The 22,903-nt window shown below is 33.6% G+C and overlaps 2 protein-coding genes and 1 pseudogene across 3 annotated transcripts; 2 read left to right on the top strand and 1 right to left on the bottom strand.

Moving 5' to 3' along the window:
- The first annotated feature begins 449 nt into the window (after nt 1-449).
- On the top strand, nt 450-2,660 carry LOC106771676 (transcription repressor OFP16). The gene is made up of 2 exons (XM_014657679.2): nt 450-1,269; nt 2,293-2,660. Exon 1 carries the CDS (start codon nt 568-570, stop codon nt 1,222-1,224), a length of 657 nt encoding a protein of 218 aa, XP_014513165.1. The 5' UTR covers nt 450-567; the 3' UTR covers nt 1,225-1,269; nt 2,293-2,660.
- A 689-nt stretch (nt 2,661-3,349) lies between these two features.
- Nucleotides 3,350-4,810, top strand: LOC106771688 (annotated as a pseudogene).
- Nucleotides 4,811-11,362: 6,552 nt separating this feature from the next.
- On the bottom strand, nt 11,363-19,746 carry LOC106772128. 2 transcript variants are annotated; one of them, XM_014658312.2, is made up of 10 exons: nt 19,555-19,746; nt 19,394-19,462; nt 17,397-19,308; nt 16,689-16,827; nt 16,483-16,565; nt 16,016-16,251; nt 14,613-14,699; nt 13,729-13,828; nt 12,857-13,070; nt 11,363-12,738 (listed from the first exon to the last, which is right to left on the bottom strand). In XM_014658312.2, exons 3-10 carry the CDS (start codon nt 19,293-19,295, stop codon nt 11,786-11,788), a joined length of 3,711 nt encoding a protein of 1,236 aa, XP_014513798.1. In that variant the 5' UTR covers nt 19,296-19,308; nt 19,394-19,462; nt 19,555-19,746; the 3' UTR covers nt 11,363-11,785. The 2 variants fall into 2 exon arrangements, with proteins under 2 accessions (XP_014513798.1, XP_014513797.1); XM_014658311.2 differs by having other exon boundaries at nt 17,397-19,462.
- Between the last annotated feature and the right edge of the window lie 3,157 nt (nt 19,747-22,903).

The raw sequence follows: 22,903 nt of genomic DNA on the forward strand, positions 1-22,903 counted from the left end.
TAATGAATTGATAGGCGCCTGATCAATCACTTTCCTGTATGGTGATTTTATAGTAGATCTGTGCATGAAATGGACCAACCATGAGTAATATTGTCTTATACTATTTGGAATCCTTCTATTTTTAATGATTTTATCTTGGCATTGGTATTCACTACTCTGTCTGTATCTCATAAACAATTAAATATATACTACTGAAAGACTCGTTATTGGTTTGTGCCTTGCTTTTGTTTGATACCTCTTTAGTCTTTATCGTTTCCCATGTGCACCTTCCTTTCATCTCAAACTAAGCTATACACTGAAAACCCGCATGTTTTGGGCGTTTCGCTATAATAGTCTTTTAATTTACACGCTCCTGCCACCTCATATTCATAAAATTGATAAAACTTTGAAACTCAACATCATTCATTTTTTTCATCTTGTTTCGCCATATATATTTTGCCTTCGATCTATACCTAAACAACATCTTCTACCCTTTTAATAATATATATATATATATATGGTGGTATTCATGTACCAAAAGCTTCTTCCCATCTGCATTATTTTCCTTCACTTGTTCCAAAAATTAATATGCCAAACACAAGAAATCTGAGGCAGCTCAACCTCAACATGTGCTGCTCAAACTCAGCTACTCCTGACTCAGAAACTCCTCCATTGAGTCCTATTACTACTTGTTCACATCACCATACTCACTCTGCATCTCCTTCTTCCATTATGATAAAGAACTTTAACTCTATCTATGACCCTACCTTAACCTCTAACAACTCTTTCACCTCCACTTTCTTCTCCACCACCACCTTCTTAGAACCAGAACCTCAACCTCAACCTCAACCCGCCGACTTCGCCACCGCTTTCGCCTCCCAGAGGTTCTTTTTCTCCTCTCCCGGCCACTCAAACTCCCTCCTTCAATACACTAACAAACCTACTCAACACCACTCAGCGTCGCTCAGAGAAGATGCTGCTCATGTTGAGAACATGAAGATCACTAAGAAGGTCTTGTTCAAGGGCAGCGTGGCGGTGGCCACGTACTCGCCGGACCCTTACGTCGATTTCCGCCGCTCTATGCAGGAGATGGTGGAGGCGCGTCCGGAGCTGATGGACGTGAAGTCGAACTGGAATGTGTTGCACGAGCTTCTTCTCTGTTATCTTGCGCTCAACCCAAAGAACACCCACAAGTTCATTCTTGGTGCTTTTGCTGATCTCCTCGTTAGCCTCATGTCTTTCTAGTTCTGGATCTTCAATTTTTCTTTGTAAATTCAAATGATGAAACATGTAATGCTCTTTCCAGACACTCATTGTTTCATTAATTTATCTCCCTCTGGATTGCTCTCACTCGTTTTTTCTCTTTCTATTAATTTTGGTTTCTGTCATGTTACTAATAACCAGTAATAGAATATGTGTGAATAATATAAAGATCTTCTTTCATACTTACAGCCAGAGGTTATGATCATTGTGATCATATTTTTCAACTTTAAAAACATGATTGTGTATAAATCGGAAAAACACTTCACATCGTATAAAACTGTGACATCCTTGGTTTCTTTTCTGAGGGTGTGGAACCTCTAGTCAAACTTGGTCCCCTCAGGAAAACATTAATTTGGTCTCTGTCTTTGTCCATCTTCCACTATCCTCCTTAATCTTTATCCATCAACCATTCTGTTTTCTTTTTCAGTTTTTTGTATAATATAATTCTTGGTAGTCAATATCGAAAGTCTTTGATGCCTCTAATTTATACTAGGAGTACGTGCCAAGCAACATTAAAGAAACATGAAACTCCTTGATTTCTGTGGTCTTGTAACATGCCGCATTGTTAAAGTTTTGTATTGGGAAATCAAACTGAATAAATGCCGCATGACCAGTTGAAGAAGTTGCTGAAGAAAACATTAGTCCAGAACTTTGGCATAAACAACTAGAAAATGGATTCTGTTTCATATGTTCGTGCTGCATTTCTACTTTAGCTAATCATCCAAAGAAAAGAACAAGCACGCTAGTCTCAGCCATGATGGTGTTTTGTTGATGCATTGAAACTTTCAGTGAATGCTCTATTAAGATTAACCAAGATGCAGAACTCAGAAGGTTTTGTTCATGCCTGTGGTGTTTTCTCTTTACTCCTTTGTGACACATATTTAACTCATCACAGACTTTGTAACAACGAAATTTATCTGTCAAAGTTGGCTGCTATATACCATGTGCACACGCGCGTGTAACATGGAATAGTTAATTATAATAAGCCAATATTAAGTATTGTGTTATTATAATATGCATACACTAATTACTTTTGTTGACTTGTTGCAGTGAAAATTGTGAGAAATCCGTGTCTGTAAACAAATGCAACTGGTTATAATTAATAGCTGTTTGATTGCACAGAATGGATGAAGACAAAGAGTGACTCAGAAATGGCCAAATGTGAGTCAGTAAAATAAGAATTTGCAAACAGACAGAATCAAGGAATCCAATTTATGGCCTCTTTTGTTTTCATAATGAGATGAGTGGGATAAGCCACGCTGAAGATTCACTCACTCAATATTGATTTTGGTGTTATCCTTTTCATTTTAATATTAAGATATAGTTCATGATCTGAACTCAGTGCTCACAAATCACTATCTTCTTGTCAAGCCAGTGGCAGAGAATAAGAAAATAAAAGTAATAATTATCTTTTTGGCTTGGACCTGACACCAACTATATTTAACGAGTGTTCATTTTTGGTATATAATTTTCGTATTTATCTGTCACTACATATTTGATTTATTTGGATTCAACTGAAAGCAACCTCTTACTAATTAATTTACTGATAAACGTTAATAAATTTCTAAAATTTCAACTTTGATTAAAAATTATGGCTTAAATCCTTAATTGGTTTCCAGGGAATTTTCAATTTAGTACCCGCTTTTTAAAGTGTATACATTGGGTCCTCATGTTTTGTAATTTGTGTCAATTTAGTGAATTAATGACACTTCAAACAAGTTTGTAACAACAATTGAAAGGTATCCAAACATTCAAACAGTTAATAAACATGCTGCAACTCAAAATGACTTGTCCACTTGCAATTTTCAAGCCAAATTGATGGTTCAAAGGAACTAAATTGACACAAATTGCAAAACATAGAGACCCAATGTATATACTTTTAAAAGTAGGTACTATACTGAAAATTCCCTCTTAACATGGGGACCAATTAAGGATTTAAGTTAAAAATTATCTATTCAAACGGCATATATATTGTAACACAATGAATTAAATATGTTTTTAGTCTTAAATTATCAAACAATTTTGTTTTTTTTTTATTCTTTTAAACTTTGATACACTTTAATCTTTCTCCTTAAGAAAATCATAAATTTTCTTCCTCCAGAACCAAAAACATTAAAAATCAGCTTTGATGGCTAACGCTGATGTGCCACGTTATGTTTCTTTGACACTCAGTCAATCTTTCCCAACTTTTCTCGCTCCGCACTTTCTCCTTCCTTGTATCTTCTACACACTCTTCTCTTTAATGTTTTCTTCTAAGGTTCTATTTTTTTGCTTCTCTTTTCGTTTTTCTTCTGATCCTCTTCCTTGTACCCACTAATGTATGTTTAGTTTCTTGATTAATTTTGTATCTTTTATATTCAATCTCCCTAAAATTTACCATAAATTTACGCAATTTCAACCCATTGGTTTCTTCTTTTAACCCTTCCCTTCGATTTGTTACTGTATTCCATAGAATTTTGGTTTTCAGCCATGGGCGACATGAAAGACAAGGTTAAAGGGTTCATGAAGAAAGTGAACAACCAATTCTCCTCTTCATCATCTGGAAAATTCAAGGGCCAAGGTAGAGTCCTCAGTTCTTCTTCTACACCTGCCAATTCCAATCCTACCCCTCGCCTCATTCCTTTGCTCAACCCTAATTCCAAACCTTCCTCGACCAATCCCAAACCCACTTCAACCAATCCCAAACCCTCGCCCCACAATATGTAGCCCAGTAGAAGCACCGAGAACCCTCGCAAAGATGGTGATGGGTTTGACCCGTTTGATTCTTTGGTCACTAATTATAACAAATCTCAAAATGGGTATTCACTGAACGTGTTTGAATGTCCCGTTTGTAAACCTCCTTTCGGGTCCGGAGAAGTTGTGTTTCAACTCGTGGATGTTTGTTTGACTAACCTTGTTGAGCTTGAGCCTATAGGTGATGATGGAAACAAGGTTTCAAAGAGTGAGATCGGGTCTAACACCGATGGTGAAGTGGAGGATTGTGTTGGGACTTACGTTTCAAGGAATCCATCTGAGGCATCGGTTGATATTGTTCTCAAACTATTGAGGAATATTGGTTGGGAACCTAAGAATGTGAAGTTTAGGAGGATTAGGATGAGTAATCCTAAGATAAAACAGGTTGTTGGTGACGTTGCTGGGGGGATGAGTTGCTCAGTTTTCTGGGGTTTGAACTCAGGGAGGAGAATGGAAAGACATGGGCAGTAATGGAGGTTCCCAGAGAGGAGTAGATAAAATTCATCAAGAAGGCAATTGCGTTACTGGAATCATAACTTGTGCAGCAAGGATCTCCAAAGAGAGAGGATTCGACGTCTGCAAATTCTGCACAAAAATCAATGGGGTGATTTGCTCTTGCTTTCTTTATTTTCTACCATTGCAAGTGCGGTGGTTCTAGTGTTGCGGCAGTGGACGGAGACGAAGATGAAGGAAGTATACGGCGTGAAGGGAGAAAAGTTGGGAAAGATTGACTGAGTGTAAAAAAAAATACATGGCACACCATAGCAACCTCAGCTGATTTTTAATGTTGTAGATTTTGAATGACGAAAAATTATAGTTTCTTTGAGAAGAAGGATTAAAGTGTATCAAAATTTGAAAAAAAAAACAAAAACAAAATCGTTTGATAATTTAGAGACTAAAAACATATTCAATCCTAAAACAATTTAGATTCTTTAAAATTGATTAAACTTTAAAAATTTGTCAAAACAAAAGACCATGGAAGGTAATAAAATATTTTATTTTCGTGGTGATTTGTATAATAAAATTGTCTTTTACTATAAACTTAGAAGGAATTTTCTATAACAACTTCAAATATACAACAAGTATAAATTTTTTTACATGAGAGTCAAAATAAATTTCTAATCTCTTGAAGTAATTGAAAAAAAATCATGATAAAAGTGTATACAAAATGAAATATTTTAATTAGCAATCCATAAACAATCAATTCTATCAAACATAAATATACAAGACTAATAGAGTATAAATGGATCTATACATTAAATATTATTTAATTGATGGAATATCAACTAACTTCGTATTAAGTATATTTGATCAAATATTAACGTATGATTCAAACCAAAACTTAGATTCACAAGTGCACCTGTAGAAGAGCACTTAGACAACTAAACCGTTTGATGGGAGCATTTGATGGAAGCGTGTAATGAAAGAGATTAGCAAACCATGTATTAGAGGTTTTCTACTAGTTGTGTGATAGACAGCCTATACACTTTTATTAGCTTAACTATCTTAACCATTTCCTATTATTATCTTAGCCTAGGTTCTATAGACAATACATTATAATTGTGTTAGACTATTTATGTATAGAACCTTCCAACAATAAAAGTGTTTTCTTTTAATATTGTTCTTTATGTTTTCTTATTTTGATATTGTTAAAGAACCTAACAATAATAATGCATCAGGGTAAATTCATTACAATTTAAATTGCATATTTACATATTTCACAGTGTGTGCAAGAATTTTTTTCTCAATTTCTCACTACATGATATTTTAATGTATTTGATTTAGACTAACAATGAAATAAAGAAATGTGTTTTAATATAGGTTTATTTACTTAATACGTTACTCAAACAATGGTTTTCATATCATCCCATATTTGTGATCTATGTTGCCAAAATTTGAAAGTTCCATTTTTGTATGCACAAGAAATGATGATATCAAGTTCATATTTGAATCTACACCACCTTCTAGATGGAAAGGTGAGTCCTTTTATTATGATTTTGTCATTGGGTTGGACAATGTTGTTAATGAGTTATTGATGGTGGTGCAAATTTGGTGTTTTTCATAATGGAATGGTGGAAAGGGTTGAAGGATGCACGCCAAGTGTTTGTTTATTTTGCTCCATCAAAAATTGGAGAAGCCTTTATGGATGGAATGGTTGATACTAGTTGTTGGACTATTATGCATACAAAATGAACCAAATAATCAAGTGAATATGTCAATGGGTGAAACCTGTTTGAAAATTGGGAAAAAAAGAAGTGACCATTTATAGTCATGGTACGATTAACTGGTAAAAAAGTCACATTTTATACCAATTATAGAAGTGGTATAAAAAGTGAAATACTTTTTGTATTCTTATTTCTATACCAATTCTAAAATTATTATAAGAAAACACTTTTAACCAATATAAAAAGACTTTCCTAACAAAATATCAATTTAACAAAAAATCTGTTCAAAATCTAAATATTTAAAATAAAGTATTTAAACATATTAAAGCTTAACCAAATTTAAAGAAAAAAACGCTCTTCTTTCAGCTAACCCGTAAATATTAACGACACGTTCAAAGAAAATGAAAAATATAAAGAATAGTCATAGTAAAACAAGTATTTACTCTGTTTGAAAATATTATTGTTAGAAGTGATCCTCATTTTCCTAATTATAATATGATACATAATCAGATTCTGAAAAAAAGATCGAGTTTAAAACTAAAAATAAAGAAAAAATCATAACGGAAAATAATTGAAAAAAAAAATGATAATGAGATTTACAATTTTTTTTAAAATGTTATATTTGGATAACAACCAATAAACTATGAAGTTGTATCGGCAGGTTTAAATTTAAAATTTTAGTATATGCTTTCATTTTTATTAAATTTTATTAGATTTTAATTTTATCCAATAAACAAATTATAATTGAACTATTTGAAATAACTTAAATTAAGACAAGAAAAAAGACTTACATAAAATAAAACATAAGCAATAATAGTATAATAAAGAATAATTAATGAAATATTTAAGTAGTGCACACTTCATCAACCATTACATGTTTGAGACCACATTTTGTAAACCAACTATAACAATAGAACAAACTAGAGATTAGGACAAACTTCAAACTTCAGTTAGAGCAAGCTTCAAACTTCTTCATTAAAAGGACATGCGAAGAACATCATTTTTCCTATATATTTACAATTTTTTACACATATGTTACTGAAAAATCAATGATAAGGATTTGATTGCTACACATTAACACGTTTAAGAATGAATTAAAAAAAAAATTAAAAACAAAAATTAAATAAATACAGTACCCAAAATAGAAACCATACAAATAATTAAACTTAGAAAAAACTAAGATCGGTTAATCAACTTTAAGTAACTTTAACACCCGAATTCTAATTTTAATATTTTATTCAAATTAACATTCAGAACTGGTAAATCAACCCATATAAAGTTGATAATGATACTTTGCCATCATTTTTTGACAAACTTTTAACACCATCCCGTGTCATTATGTGATTGGTCCACGTGGAAAGAATTAAAAAAATTTAAAATGACTTGGAAATTCTTTGTAATTGGAGTTGCAGGGGTTTCAATTTAGCGAGCTACATTTTTGGGGTTTCAAAATATCCAAATCTCTTTTCTGAGAGACAACCCACGAGAACGTCCTCTCACCTACAAACCTCCCTTGATCACAACCAGCCATTCACCGATAAAGGAGCGTTCAACGGACCGCTGCCGTTCACCCGAGCGTTGTCCGCCGCCGTTTCGCCGTTTCAAACCATCAACGCGGAAACCACCATTGACATGGTTTTTGAAGCTTGTCAATGTTCCTTTCAGTAATCCTTTCAACTTGTTTGGTGGGTTTCAGTTGTCTTTAATTATTTTTTACCATTTAAGGGTTGTTGTGGCTTTTGGGTGCAAAGTTTCAATTTTTTGTGTTTGAAAACATGGTGGAATGGATGAATCTGAATTGGAATTTGAGATTGTGCGAATCTGTTTGTTGTCGCGGGGCTGAGCTGCCAAGTGTGTGTAGTTAAGCTCCCCATGTCCATTCCTAGATCATTGGGTTTGATGACATAATTAATGCTAAATTTGTGAGTGGAATTTAATGTTATACAATGTAGTTTGACACAATGTATATGGTGTATTGTAAATGTTTTGACACACATTTGTTTGTGGTTGTTTGTCCTAATTGTCCATGACGGGCATTTGTGGTGGTACGTCGTGAAGATTCCATCGATGGAAATGTTTTCACTGGACTCTATGGACCACAATAGAAAAGAACTTAAAAAGATTGACAGTCTAATTGTAAGTATTGTAATTGATCGATCTACTTTGTATTTGTAAATTGATTCAGTAGTTTTGAAAGTAAAGTTCACTTTGTTATTTTGTGGGCCTATGATGTTGAATTATTTTTTGGACATTTGTTCAATCATTACGAAGACAACAAACCATCCTTGCAGGTCCAACACGTGCACACTCTAATCCAACTGAACTCGTAAGTTTTTAATCTTGTATTTTTTTTATTATAATATTTCTTTGTTTGATTGAACTAGTATGACATAATATGTATTTTGGACTTTGTGTGATGTAGATATGATTGTGGAGTTATTGCTTTGAAATTTATGGAGTTGTAGGATCGTGTTGAGAAATACGAAGGGAAAACAATGCTCAATTACAAAAGTGTAAGTTATCAAACTTTTGATGCTTTGGACCTTTGATTCAACATTGGCATTTTATTGATATTATGTGCATTTTTTTCTATGCAAGAGGAACTACAAAAGGTTACGGAGAAGTATGTTTTTTATTGGATTTTGGATGTTGAAAATGTGTAGAGGGATGAAGTGTTGCAAGATTTAGGGTTGTTATAGATGTTGTACAATACGCATTCTTGCAATGTGATTTATGGTTTTTTTAGAATTGTTTCAGAATGTATTGAATATGTCTGAATGTACATATTTTTTGTTACGAATGATCAAAGAAATGTATTCCTTTTACATTTATTGATAATGAAATTTGAAGACAAGAATGATCATTGTGTTATTTTTGGTGTTCATTATCAGAGGGTTGAATAGAACAATGACCATTTTTTGTATAGGACGTTTGTAGTGCACTCCCGACGAAATGTATGTCATTATGTATGTTCAATGTGGTATGTACAGGGTTGTATAAATGTTGAAAATAAATTATTACACTTAAGCACTAAATGCCATGAACTTTGTTGACCAACATGAGCAAAATATTTGCCTTTAGTGTCATAATCATTGGTTGAACAAGACTTGTATGTCTAGTAAGTGGTAAAAAATAAATTATGCACTTTAAAATCAATGACATTTTCAAAGTTGAAATCATATACATTTAACCAAAAAAAAAATTGTACACTTCATCATGACAACATCCTAACAAATTTTTAAAAGTCAAGTTTGTGTTAGCTCCCCTTACCTCTTGAAGACCTCCTTTGCAAACCTTGCATCCATTTCTACAAATATTTTTCAACAAAAACAACCATTAACCAACATTATTGAAAGAAACTACAAAATTTTCAATACAACATTTACCTACATTGTTTTGAGGTTGTTGTACAATGGAATCCATGATTGTCAAAGAAACATCGTACAAAAGATAAGTCAAAATAACCCAACAACACAAACACAAAATTGAAACTTTGCACCCAAAAACTACAGCAACCCCTAAATGGTAAAATAATATTAAAAACAACTGAAACTCATCGAACAAGTTGAAAGGATTACCGAAAGGAATGACGACAAGCTTCAAAAACCACATTAATAGTGGTTTTCACGTTCGTTAATGGTTTGAAACGACGAAAAGGCGGCGAACAATACTTTAGTGAACGGCGACAGTCCATTGAACGTTCCTTTGTCAGTGAATTACCGATTGTGATTAAGGGAGGTTTGTGAGTGGGAGGACGTTCTCTCGTTCTCGTGGATTCTCTCTCAGAAAAGAGATTTGAATATTTTGAAATCCCAAAAATGCAGCCTGCTAAATTGAAATCCCTTCAACTCCAATTGCCAAACATTTCCAAATCATTTTAAATTTTTTTAATTCTTTCCATGTGAACCAATAATATAATAATACGAAAATTGTGTTAAAACTTTATAAAAAAATGATGCCAAAGTATCATTATCCTATAAAGTTATATAAGATGATAGATTGAAAAAAAATATATATAAATAAATTTAAAATGTATTAAAATAATAGATACAATACAAACCGTCAATAATAATTTATACCACTGCAAATATTAATATAAACAATTTTTAAGTAAACAAATGAATTAAATTTTATTCTTTCAATTTGACACTGTCATTTTCTTTTAATCCTTTAAAAATAGAAATTATTCATCCAAAAAAATTTACATCCTCATCTACCAAAGTAAAACTTATAATCTCTTGAAACACAATCTACCTCACTCAGGCAATGAATTTATTATTTAGAGAAAATAAACTGTAACTTAACTTTTTGTTAAAAAAATAGGAACATAATAAGAATTTATAAAATCAAATAAAAAGTTAAATTATCCAAGTAATACATGTCTTATCATGATAATTCATTTAACACGAGTGATAAATAGAAATTTTTTCATTTGTCATGTGAAAAGCAATACCAACAAAGTGGAGAGAAAAGATAAATACTATTTTAACAGGACTATTTTTCGCATATTGTTTAAGATTATAAAACCAAATAATTGTATTTTTTTTGGACTAACTTCATCATAATGCTATTTTACCGATTAAAAAATCGATTATGTGAAATTACGATACTAAAAATATATTTAAGTTCAAATATTTTTTAAAATTTCAAAAAAGTCCATCTAACAGTTCATTAATTATCTATTTTGTAAAAATATAATTTATAGACAATGAAAAATACATACACTACACTGATGTGTCATTATTTTTTATATAACAAAAAATAAAATATATTTGTTTACTAGTTATTAAATTAAAAGAATTATATTAAATTATAAAAAATATTCATAAAAAATAATTATAAAATAAATATACGTAATTTTTATAATTTTATTGTAAGTTGTTTCTATTCATTTTGTAAGTAATTTTATTACAGATAATTTTATGAAAAATGGCAATGCCTCTATTATTGTTATAAAAGTATTTATTTTAATTTATTTTAAAAATAATACTTTTAATGGTTGGTGTGATGAAATAAATTTAACTTAATCATTTGTCACGTTAGAAAACTGACCCAATTCAGGAGTTAAAATTGGTTTAAAACCTAAATGATAATACTTAGTATAAAATATAATATAGATTTATTACATTGTTACGCTGTTAATAATTTAATAATTGATAAAAGGATAAAATATTAATAACTTCAAAATTCGAAAGATAAAAATAAAATTTTACAAACATGTCTAATTTTTAAAAGTCTTAAAGAAACATTGTCATAATATGGGATATGGGATGGCTGACTCTCTCATCTGTACTATACAGTCAACTTGAATTCTCACTATTCCAGGGAGAATGTTCTGTGGAGATAAACAACCAAGAGAAACATAATAAATGGTAGTTTGCTAAAACTGTTTTTAAAAAAACAAAAAAGAATACTGAAGAAGGGAATCTAACATTCCTAATTTAAGATTTTTGAGAAACAGGAATTACTCCAAGTTAAGATCACCCTATTCTATCAGGATACTTCAAAATACACATACATTGTCGTCCATCCTTAAGTACAAAGATCAGGGGTTTTACTACCCCTTCCATATTGCATTGCTAGATTCCCTTTGTTAGTGAATACCTCCAAATATAACCTACTTATAACTACAAATGGTGCACAAATCAACTGGCTTGGTTTGACAAAAATATCCCCTCAGTACTACCACGAGAAGCACTGCCAGTAGATGCACAGGTGTTAGGGCTCCATGGGGAGGGAGCACTGTTCTGTTCAGTTTGATCCACCTGCAAATCAGGCTCATGTAACTCTGAAGAAGACCCTTTCACCCAAGGCTTGTTATTGGTCATGTCCTGTGATGGAAGGTGCAACAACACGTTAGTGGCGGCAGCACCTTCACCAGAGGCACAATCACCATTGGGTCTACCATGAGAACCACAAACACTAATAAATTCACCACGTTTTTCTTCTGTTCCTATAAAATTCGGTTGACCACAATCAGTGTCACTTCTCCGTTCACAACTGTCAGAAACTATATATGAATCCTGGTGAATAGAGTCAGCAGAAAGTTTTGAATCCCTTGTAATACTTTCTGTACCGCAGGGTTCCGAGTCTTCCGCAGTTTTGTTATTTGACATAACTTCATATGATACTGCGACATGATTAGGTAAGTTTTCAGTAACCTCCAACGAAACACTAACACATTGTCCTTCTGTAGCCTCAGTGTTAATACAAGATGTGAGACATAGTCTTTGCTCGTAAGGAATCGTGCCATTGTTCGACTGGCTATCTCCAGCTACACCACAAGTATCAGTCACATATTCGCAGGCATTTTTCATAGTGTTGTCCATCACTGGATTCTCATCACCTTTGTTACAAACAACATCACGTGTGTCATCTTTAGTAGATTGCCTATAATCATTAATGTTGCTAGCAATGTCAGGTACATTATTCAATGAACCCTCAGGAAGATGACAATCAGATTCAATAGATGTGGCTTCGTCCTTTATTTGGCATGTATTAAGGCAGCTAGGAATCTCAATATAATTGACCAAATCAGATCCAGATGATCCCACTCCATTGCAATTGTTTGCTATTTGATTGGTTCGAAGATTGACAGCTACAATAAATAGTATTGGGTAAAAACCAAGTTCAAAGTTCAAAGACAGATAGCAAGTACATTTGTCTCAAAGCATAATAAACTATAATAAAAGGAAAAAATGTACAGGCAAATGTACCTTCTGAAGGAATTGGATTATGACCAGCCAATTCATGTTTTGATATCTTCTTCTGTAACATATCTACATGAGGAAATACCAATAGATTTGTATTATGTACGGTTTGCTTGATTGCTGATTCAAGTGGCTCAAACCCAAAAACGGAAGTCCAAGTTTCTCTGAGCTCTGAGATAGCAGGTATCACTAATAACTCAACATTTAAAGAGCTCAGTCCCTGGTAGTAGGAGAAATAGAACTTTAGATCTCATCAAATTGAAAGACAAAAAGAAATGAAATGAGATAAAATTTGAGAAGAAAATGGTGTCAGTCCACAAAAGCATCTACCAAAGTGAAACGTGATCCTTTCCTATGCTAAAACTAACCTTATACTCTTTTGTCACCTAATTAAAAGAAATTTATACTGTTTTGCCAAATAGTTAATATAGTGAGGGGATAAACGTATATTTAGTGACTAGTTAACAGTACTTTTAAGATTCAGTGTCATCCAAGACGCTGTTCAATGTTGTGCATGTAATAAATTAAGATGATGATGTAAGCACAGTAAAATCTACTTTCATTTTCTTTACATCCCAGTAACAAATCCCATGTTCCGTTGTTGCTCTAAAACTTTCAAATCCCAAAACAAACACAGGTATTAAGAAAACCCTGTCCAATATCAGATGTTCATCTAGCAAAGAGCCTAAGACAGTATTACCCCACCCTTCAGATATTATGGCACACAGATCATACGTCATTTACTATTCTTTTACAGAAGATGTGGCAGAGTAACGTTAAGGAAAAAGTAACAAATTATAGGCTAACAGAACACAGATTTCTAAAAAAGAAAAACAAAAAGGTTATGGCAACAAAAACTAATGAGACAATAAATTTACCAATTCAATGGCATTTAGAAGCCTACGGCACATTCCTTGTCGCCTGTACATATAGCGGGTTCCAATAAATGGCATCTCTGCTAGTTGGTTCCCATGGATCCTATTTGATGAATTAAGATGAAACGTTGTCAGAATTTTTCACCAGGTAGGAAGGGAGTTGGTAGAAAATCTATGCAAATGGAATTGTTTAGGTATATGGAAGAACATAAAGGACAGAGTTAACTATTATCTCTTATCACACAAGAAAAGGCAGCCCCACGGACTACATCAACTTATCAAACAAGTTAAATATTCTACAAACGGAAAGGAAAAGTAGACCCAAATAGCTAACTGATGGCTATCACATGACATGCAGCATGGAAAACTTTCAAAAATCTAGGACAAGACCACATCAATTTATTATATACAACAGTGTGATGTAACAACAATAAAGTAATTAAATCATAAGACAAGTATTTTAATAAAGGTACAAGTTGTGAAGGGAGAAACATAGCAGTTTATTTCATTTATTAATAAATAACTTTGCAACAGAAGTTGATATTTCATATTAACTAATACTTTGCGTTACATGTGTGCTTCGATTAAGCACTACCATTATATCCTGGGTATGTTTGGAGTGTTCACGCATCATAAAAAAGGTAAATATCGATAATATCCTGGTGTACTTATATCACAATTTTTTTAGTAAAAAGAACATGCCCCAAATTTGCAAAGTGCCAAAAAACATTGAACTGAACCGTTTGCAGTCAAATACCAACAGAAAGTATTTAACCATTGTTTAGCCACACAGAATTCCATAATCAGTCTTCAGGCTGCAATTGTGTTAAGTATTGACTGCTCAGGAAATCATGTGTAAGCAAATATCAAAATAAGTAGACATTTACCTGATAGATGCAGCACAAATCATCTCATCACCTCTCTCTAGAATTGCAGTAACAAATCCACTATAGTTGAGACGATTGAAATTTGACCTGACAAGATAAATGTTTTATGTTGTTACTAGCATGCACAGTCCTAGAATCATACCAATCCATTGAAATATAATATCAATCTTCTAGATACAAGAAATTAGGTCACCGTTGTTTATTTACTTAAATATAAATGTAGCAACTGAGAAGAAAATTCAAAAAAAAGAAAATACATTTTCTGAAAGTTTACTAACAAGATATTACCGTGTATGAGAAATTTTCATATATTATGAAACTGACATGTATAATTGTTAAAAATGAGCATTGAGTTGATAATGTATTTTAGGGTTTAGGGTTTAGATGATGGATTTTATAGAAATAACCTTGACATGGATTCAATTGCTTAACATGAATCTAGAGATTATTGATGCAACTTATGTACCAATTGCAATCATTAATCAATTACCCAAGTTTGCAGAACAGGTGTAAACCTAGCTTATTATCACCATTGCACAGTACACATTGCCCATTAAGAATTTGTAAAGATATCAAAACGCCCACAAAAACCATTGGGGTTATAACTTATAAACCCACTCTTTCAAGAAGAGGAAACTAACGTGTAGGCTGTTAAAGCACTCTAGAGGATGAAGCATCAACAAATATAAATCTGACAGTTCATCACATCCACTCAATGAATGTTAGAAAGGGATAATGTCTAACTGAACATGAATTTCAAGAAAGGAATATTCAGTAGAATCCAATTATGAAATTTTACAATTCAATGACTAGGAATCATACATATGTATATTTCACAAATATAAAATATTAATAATCTGAGGTTATAATCTTTGCTGAATTTCTACACGTGAATGCAGCCACTACAAGACAGCCATCGGCTTATGATAATTGGCGGCACAAATAGGATACAAATTCATTAGACACATTTGTTGCAGCAGATTGAATGCTATCACTAACATCAAGAAAAAGGATATTTTCGAAGAGGACAGAGGTATAAAAGCACGTCAATTAAATGATAAGTATTTTGAAACTTCATATATATGTCATAATTTGTTTCCACATCCATACATTGGTCTAGAAAAAAAGCTCCAACATTAATATCCTCCTTTATTTCAATTATTCTTCTGCATTTCCCTCCATCACACTGATTTAGTTTCCACAGAATATTCCCGAACTTTCATTCACAAATCATGTGATAACTTTTTAATTCACATACCTTTTTATTGAACAACTCAGACCCCGTATAACACAATATTTTAATCAATTACATGCACATAAAAGTTGTCGGTATAACAAACCAGGCATTACAAAGAAGAAAAGTGGTTACAAGAATGTGAATAAAAGAGGCAAGATGACCTTACCCACGGTTATACAGAATACTGTGGATCAGGTTGACCCCACTTCTATGATCAATATATGGCATGAAGCACTCATCCATTATTGATAATGCAACAGCGAGCTTAGAATTACATTCAACCATATGAGGTTTTATCTGAGAAGCATCAATGCCAGCATCTGACCGCCTAATAAAAGTCCAGGAATACCCATCTTCAATTTCATGTCTAACCCCCAGGAGCGTTTCAAGTCCCTCAGATAACTAGAGGACAAAATGAAAAAATAAAATTAGTTTGTTTACAATGACAAGAAAATATTCTCCAGATTTAGCAACAAATACAAGGAACCAAGAAGCAACAGACCATTGTAACAGTTACCAATAAATATTGCAACTCGAAAGCTTGATACAATTCAATTTACAACACCAAATAATCAATCATCAACTAATTACAAGAAGCAATCAAGATTAAAGAACATGAAAAACGGCTCATACCTCTTGACATCTGTTTCCACAAAAGATCACATCACTGTAATCAATAGTATTGCAATCATTTGCCTCAATGCAGGATCTGTGATCTACAACAGTAAAGAAAAAATATATTCTTTTCAATCAAGGAAAAGCTACTGCTACTCCAAATGAGAAAAATGAGTATCTGCTGAACAAAAGCTTATATGTGTGTGTGTGTGTGTAGGACATACATTTTTGCTCACATAGTCGGCACGTGAGTAACTTTGACACGGTAAGATCATCACTATCCTTTTGGTCTGAACATCCATTAACTGACCCACAAAATTTGCAACAGCAATAAATGCAGTGCCAATCACCAGATGGAAACTTCTGCAAGCCGCAAACAGAAAAAGATCATTTACTTGCCACTACACTATTTTCCATATGCAGAAATGACAAGGATACATTAGAAAACTAAAGATATAGAAACAACAATAAGAATTTCCCATTATTTCTCACAAAATGTTAAAGGCATATCCATCTCAAATTTTCTAATCATAAATATTTATCTTCAGTAGACGATACTTAAGTTTTCTAGGTAGTGAACCATCCATCTAAGCCAGAACCAACCAATATAAGTGACTGGGAACCACGTGTTATCTGTCAAAATATGCTAATCCTATCAGCTTTGGAGTTCAAGAAAACAATACGACAATTAAGAAGTAAAAAGATAGAAAACACTCTAGTGTCCTGAAATGCAATAAAAATTACACCTATTTAGCATAAATTCAAGTCATTTATCTGTCATGACTCACGAGACACTAAATGATATGTGACAACTAGATAATGCATAATAGAGAGTTATCTATCCTAATAAGAAATTAAAAATGAAACAGATCTACTTATAGATCAATTATATAGAGATAGAGATCACTTTAAAATGGCAATGAACGCCATACTTGTATATCCAAGCAGTCTTGATGGAATGTTGACGGGCAACCATCACAACATATCAGGTCTCCACCATCTCCACAGACCCCACAAGTATCATCATTCGGATCCTCACCCGCAACATCAACAAAATGAAAACCATGACGTTCAGATTCATCTTGCTTATTCCACGAATCTAGCAAACACTGTAAAAGAGACTTTCCTTCCTCCACATATATATTTTGAAGGGGATCAGCAAATTTTCTTCCTGCATGAACTTCAAATTCTGAAATTGTAATGATTTTATCACAGCAGCCACAATGAATGCCATCTCCTGTGATCTTACCCTCCAGTGCTGCACTTTTATTTTCGGGTGCCTTATAATGAACCTTCCCATTTAGAAGGACTGTGCCCAAATCAATCATCCAGGCAAGCAAAGTTCTTTTTCCACTGTACAGTACATATCCCTCAGTTTCTGAATCTATCTCCTTAGCATTACGAACCAATGGACCACTTCGCAGCTTATTTTGTGTTTTGTGTCGCTTATGGTCCCTCACAAGAACTGGCATCCTGTTCGGTGATATAGAATCTATGTCTCCAGGAGACCGTTTCCTTTTCATTTTCCTCTTCACTGACTTACCCACGGCTGCACCAGAACCTGACCTTTCTTTGTTTTTGTTCCCACCCTTTCCCCCTTTCTTTACTGATTTAACTTTCCCATTTCTTTGCTTTTTAATTACCTTAGTGAGTATTTGGAAATCCTCTGCTGCTATTGGTGTAAATTTGAAGCCTGGCCCATATGCCTTACCTTCACCATTACCAGCTTCATAATACTCTTTAAGCCTTTTGTAGGCCAAGGTGATTGACCAGTGTGTGTGTCCGTCCAGACTAACATAAACTGCATCATGGTACTCTCTACCATTTCTAGGTCTATAGTCAACTGTCCAGCCGGCAGCTGAGAGAATTTCCTTTATTTGATCCCTCACTAACTGCTTAACTATATTTCTTCCACTTTTCTCAGTGACAAGTGCATTCCCAGTATTTGATCTTACTGGTGAGGCCACCACATTGTTGCCAGTTTCCAGAGCCTTAGTAAATTTAGACTTCTTGACAGGAGAGACTTCCTTCTTTTCTAACTCATCCCCAGCAGATTTCCTTGAATCTGCATCATCAATTGCATTCACATTAGCATCATGCCTCATAGTTAAAACCTTTTTATCTTTTCGAAGGGCCGCCTTTTCTTTTCTATTAGGCACCACTACATGGTTTTGTTTGCTGGCAAGAGGGGGTCTTCCACGCTTACGTGGCAACTGATGAACTGGTTGATCTTCCACTTCCAACTTTATTTTGGGAGGCCGCCCACGCTTCCGTTTCAAATTCCCCGTTCCATTCTCTGCCTTCTTCACCTTAGCTTTTTCATTCTCATAACTATCGCCCAAAAAGTCACCAGCTTCTTCACATTCCGTCTTAACTTTCACACTCTCAACCCCACTACATTCTCTATCACTCTCAGAAACAACATCCTCATTCTCTCCGTAATACACTCTTCTATCCTTCCCCCCCTTAGACCGTGAGCGCAACACTCGACCCCCAACCAGTCCCTCATTATTTGAACCTTGCTCCTTCTTTGCCTTCTTATCTACCTCAGCTACTACAATATCAGCCCCACCACTAAAACAACCCTTACCACTCCCATTCTCTTCCAAGTCAACCTCTCCACTTGCACTCACATTCAAATCAAAGCCACATTCTTCTTTAACATCACGTGCAACTTCAACCTTCTTCTCAATCGTTGAGTTCTGCACCTCCAAACCCTCACCATCCTTAGCAACAGCCTCGCTCTTCACAACAACCTTTTTCTTTGTAACAACTTCTGCGCCTCCAGAAACCGTCCCCAATCGCGCCCGCGATCTCAGCCCCTCCCTCATTTCTCACGGAACCCTAATTCCAGAAACACCGTACAGTACAGTTATTAGGGTAAACCAAAACAAAAGCCAACCGGAAAAAATACCGATTCCATTCTGACCAGAAAAACTAGAGGTACAGTTGTGCAGATGAAGCAAAACGCATGTGAGGTATGTTTCCCAATCAGCCTCTGAAAGCGGCCACAAAAAGAAGAGCGTTAAAGAGAAATCGAATAGAAAAGTCAGATCAACATGAAACGCTTGCAAAGGTTTGGAAGCTTACCAATGTGGTAGAATTCGCAAGAAATTCTACGAGACCCGGACCTCCACGAAATGAATCATTCGGTCCCGTTGAAGTAGAAAGCGTATGGCGTACCAAGATAGCTTTGGAATTCAAGGTTTTAGAGCGAGAAAGAGAGGAATAGAGAGAGACAGCAAGAGGGGTTTAGGAGAGTGAGAGAGAAGACGCACAATTGACAATACAAAAATAAATATATACGGCGAGAGAGCGCGTGTTCAGACTTTCCACCTTCTTTCTTCTCTTTTTATTTTTATTTTTTTGGTAAACTTGCTAATCAGATATATGGTGCCAATTTCATTTTCAAAATATATTAATTTCTTTTGGCATTTTCTATTAAAAAAAGGCATTTTATTTAAAATAACATGAGAAGATAATTAGTTAGTATGGTCTGTTATTTTTCCGTTGAAGATATTCTGTTTTCATATTTTAGTGGGAAAATAATAGAATGGTTGTTTTGTATGGTGGTGGTGACGGTGAGTTCTTAACTATTGGCGGCACTCGTGGTGGTTCCCATCTATCTGCCTTGTCGAAACCTAAAACCCTCCCTATTTTGCAGTCCTATTTCGTGAAGTCCAAGAACCTTTTTTCTCTCTTTCCGACACTGCCATATTTAAACTCCGCATTTCTTTCCTCTTCCTCTTGCTCAATTGATTAATGGTAAAATTATCCAAAACTATTTTCCTCTTTTTACAAATTCTTCAACAATTTCGATAATTGGGATAGTTGACGTGCTGGAGGTAAATATATGAAATTTAATTTTCTTGTATTTGAGTTCAAAATAATATTCTTTTAAATTATTTTAACGACGTTCTCTAAGATGGTTTGAATGGTTTACGTATTATTATTATAGAAATATATAAATTTTTCGATGATTCCAACCCCTTCCGAACAAATCACCCAAAACAAATTAATGTGTTATTTTATTCATAGAAGAAATTATAGAGATTCATATAGATAGATACATGCAAATAAACAAACTGTAAGTAGATACGGGAGATGGATAAAAGAATAATTAATCTTATTAATCTTAACTGAAAATAAAATGCTAGATTCTTTAAGATTTAAATTAAAATAAAATCCTGTTATCAAAACTTTATAAGATTTTTCAAATAAAAACAAAATTATTAAAATAATAACAATAAAAAATATTAAAATATCTAACCGAAATAATTCATTCAAATTTGTAAAAATTAATCTAAAACAACACTAGAAAAAGACAATTATTATTACAAAAGATAACACCAATATTTCTAATATGAAAAAACCCTTTCAAGAAGTAAAAAACACGTCCTTAAATCAAGTTCTATTTAGTTCAAACATTGATAAAAAAAAAGTTAAATCAAAAAGATAAATAAGTGTCAATAACCACTCAATACATCAAAGCAATAACAATCTCAAATATAAAGAACAAAAAAAGAGAAATTTAAAATAGAGTATCAGTGTGAAACTCATTTCTCTAACCTCAAATCTTCATTTGATGATAACAACGGTCAAAATGAAGAACTCAAAGTCGTGAATTTGCGATCAAAATTTATGATCCAATCGTGAATGAGAATCGCAATTTTATTGAGGTGACTTAGTAAATATGCCAATAAATTTTTTCTCTATTTTCTCTCTTCCAAAGAAGATGACTTACACACACACACACGCTCTTTACCTAAAAGACCCTATCCACTTAAGTTATATAGTAAGACAAAATGGGATTAACTAGGTCGGACTTTGTAGATAAATAGTTGGAAGTTCAACCTAACACGTCTCTCATCTCACAACTATGTAGAGGTGATCACCAATTTGACGATCTCACAACAAGCTTCAAACTTCTTCCTTAGCAATGCCTTAGTCATCATACTAGCACCATTGTCATATGTATGAACTTTATACAACTCCAACAACTTAGCATTCAAAGCATCGCATATCCAATGATACTTTACATCGATATGTTTGGACTTAGAATGAAAAGTTAGAGATTTTTACCAAGGTGGATAACACTTTAACTATCCACAAATAATGGATAGTTGTTTTTCACAAAACCAAGCTTTTGTAAGAATTTCTTCAACAATAGTAACTCCTTGCATGCTTCTATAATGGCAATGATCTTTGTCCCTATAGTAAATAATGTTACATAACTCTATAGTCTTGATTGCCAAGCCATAACACCCATTACAAACTTAATCAAATAGTCTGAAGTGGACTTTTTGGAGTAAATGTAACTCATCATATTTGAGCCTGAGTAACCCATCAAAGTAGGTTTATCACCTCCTAAACAAAGTTTCAAATCACTAGTACCACGAAGATACCCAAAAATCCATTTCATTGCATTTCAATGCTCTTTACCTGGATTTGACAAAAATCGACTAATTGTACCAACATGTGCAATATTTAGTCTTTTATATATCATTGCATGTTAGGACAAGACAAGCTCTTCTATAGGAACCTTGGATAAGACAAACTCGTCTATAATAACTTTGGTTTTGAAGTTTAACTAAACAACATAAAACAAAGAAGTTCCATAAGAAAATAAGAAAACTCATAGGATAGAAAACCACAAAGAAGTTCCATAGAAGAACTCATAGGATAGAACCTTAAGCTAGAAAACGCAACGAAAAAGTTTCATGGAAGAATAGGAAAACTCATAGGATAGAAAACTATAAGAACCTTGGAACATTAAAAGTTAGGATAGAAAATCTTAAGTTAAAAAGAACAGGTAACCACATAATAGAAGGTGAGTTAAACACTAATATACCATTGCATATTAGTTATATGTAGATTCCTTCATTAGCCATGGAGATTAAGAGATGAAATGCCAACTAGAACAAAACATAATATAAGATGATTAAACAAATACCTCAAAGCATCATGCATTCTCCTTAGGGAATCAATAAAAAGTTTAGGTCTCCATACAAATAGAGTTACAACATAATAAAACGAGAATCATCTTCAAAAAATATAAGAGAAGAGCAAAGAAATGTGAACCAAAGCTAAAAACATGAAATATTGTACAGAAATGCGCAAAACCCATGTCAGGTGTTGTTCCAATGTGAAAAATCCTTGGGTGTTGTTCAAAACGTAAAAGAAAACATGGTGGAGGAAGAATGAGGCATGGTCACCTTGTAACGCCCCAGCAACTTACAAGGACTGTTGACTGCCCCCACAAATCACCACGAGACTTTCCAGTGTGCTTTTTCCTCACTCGCACACTTTCCGGGAAAACTTCCCGGAAGGTCACCCATCCCAGAGAAAAGTAAATGCATTTTGGTGATATAGGTAGCCAAATCAATTCCTTTAAGCTATCCTTCAACGGTATAGTCCCATACCTATACAGTCTCTAGAT

The sequence above is a fragment of the Vigna radiata genome, chromosome 8 (assembly GCF_000741045.1).
Source record: "Vigna radiata var. radiata cultivar VC1973A chromosome 8, Vradiata_ver6, whole genome shotgun sequence".
NCBI classification, from domain to species: domain Eukaryota; kingdom Viridiplantae; phylum Streptophyta; class Magnoliopsida; order Fabales; family Fabaceae; genus Vigna; species Vigna radiata.

Excerpts from the sequence above, each read along its gene's own strand:
- LOC106771676 (XM_014657679.2), top strand. The coding sequence starts at position 568 with ATGCCAAACACAAGAAATCTGAGGCAGCTCAACCTCAACATGTGCTGC.
- LOC106772128 (XM_014658312.2), bottom strand. The coding sequence starts at position 19,295 with ATGAGGGAGGGGCTGAGATCGCGGGCGCGATTGGGGACGGTTTCTGGA. Across the intron at positions 14,700-16,015 it reads AGTATTCTGTATAACCGTGG|GTCAAATTTCAATCGTCTCA; the intron begins GTAAGGTCATCT and ends TTATCTTGTCAG. Across the intron at positions 13,829-14,612 it reads ATTTGTGCTGCATCTATCAG|GATCCATGGGAACCAACTAG; the intron begins GTAAATGTCTAC and ends TTCATCAAATAG.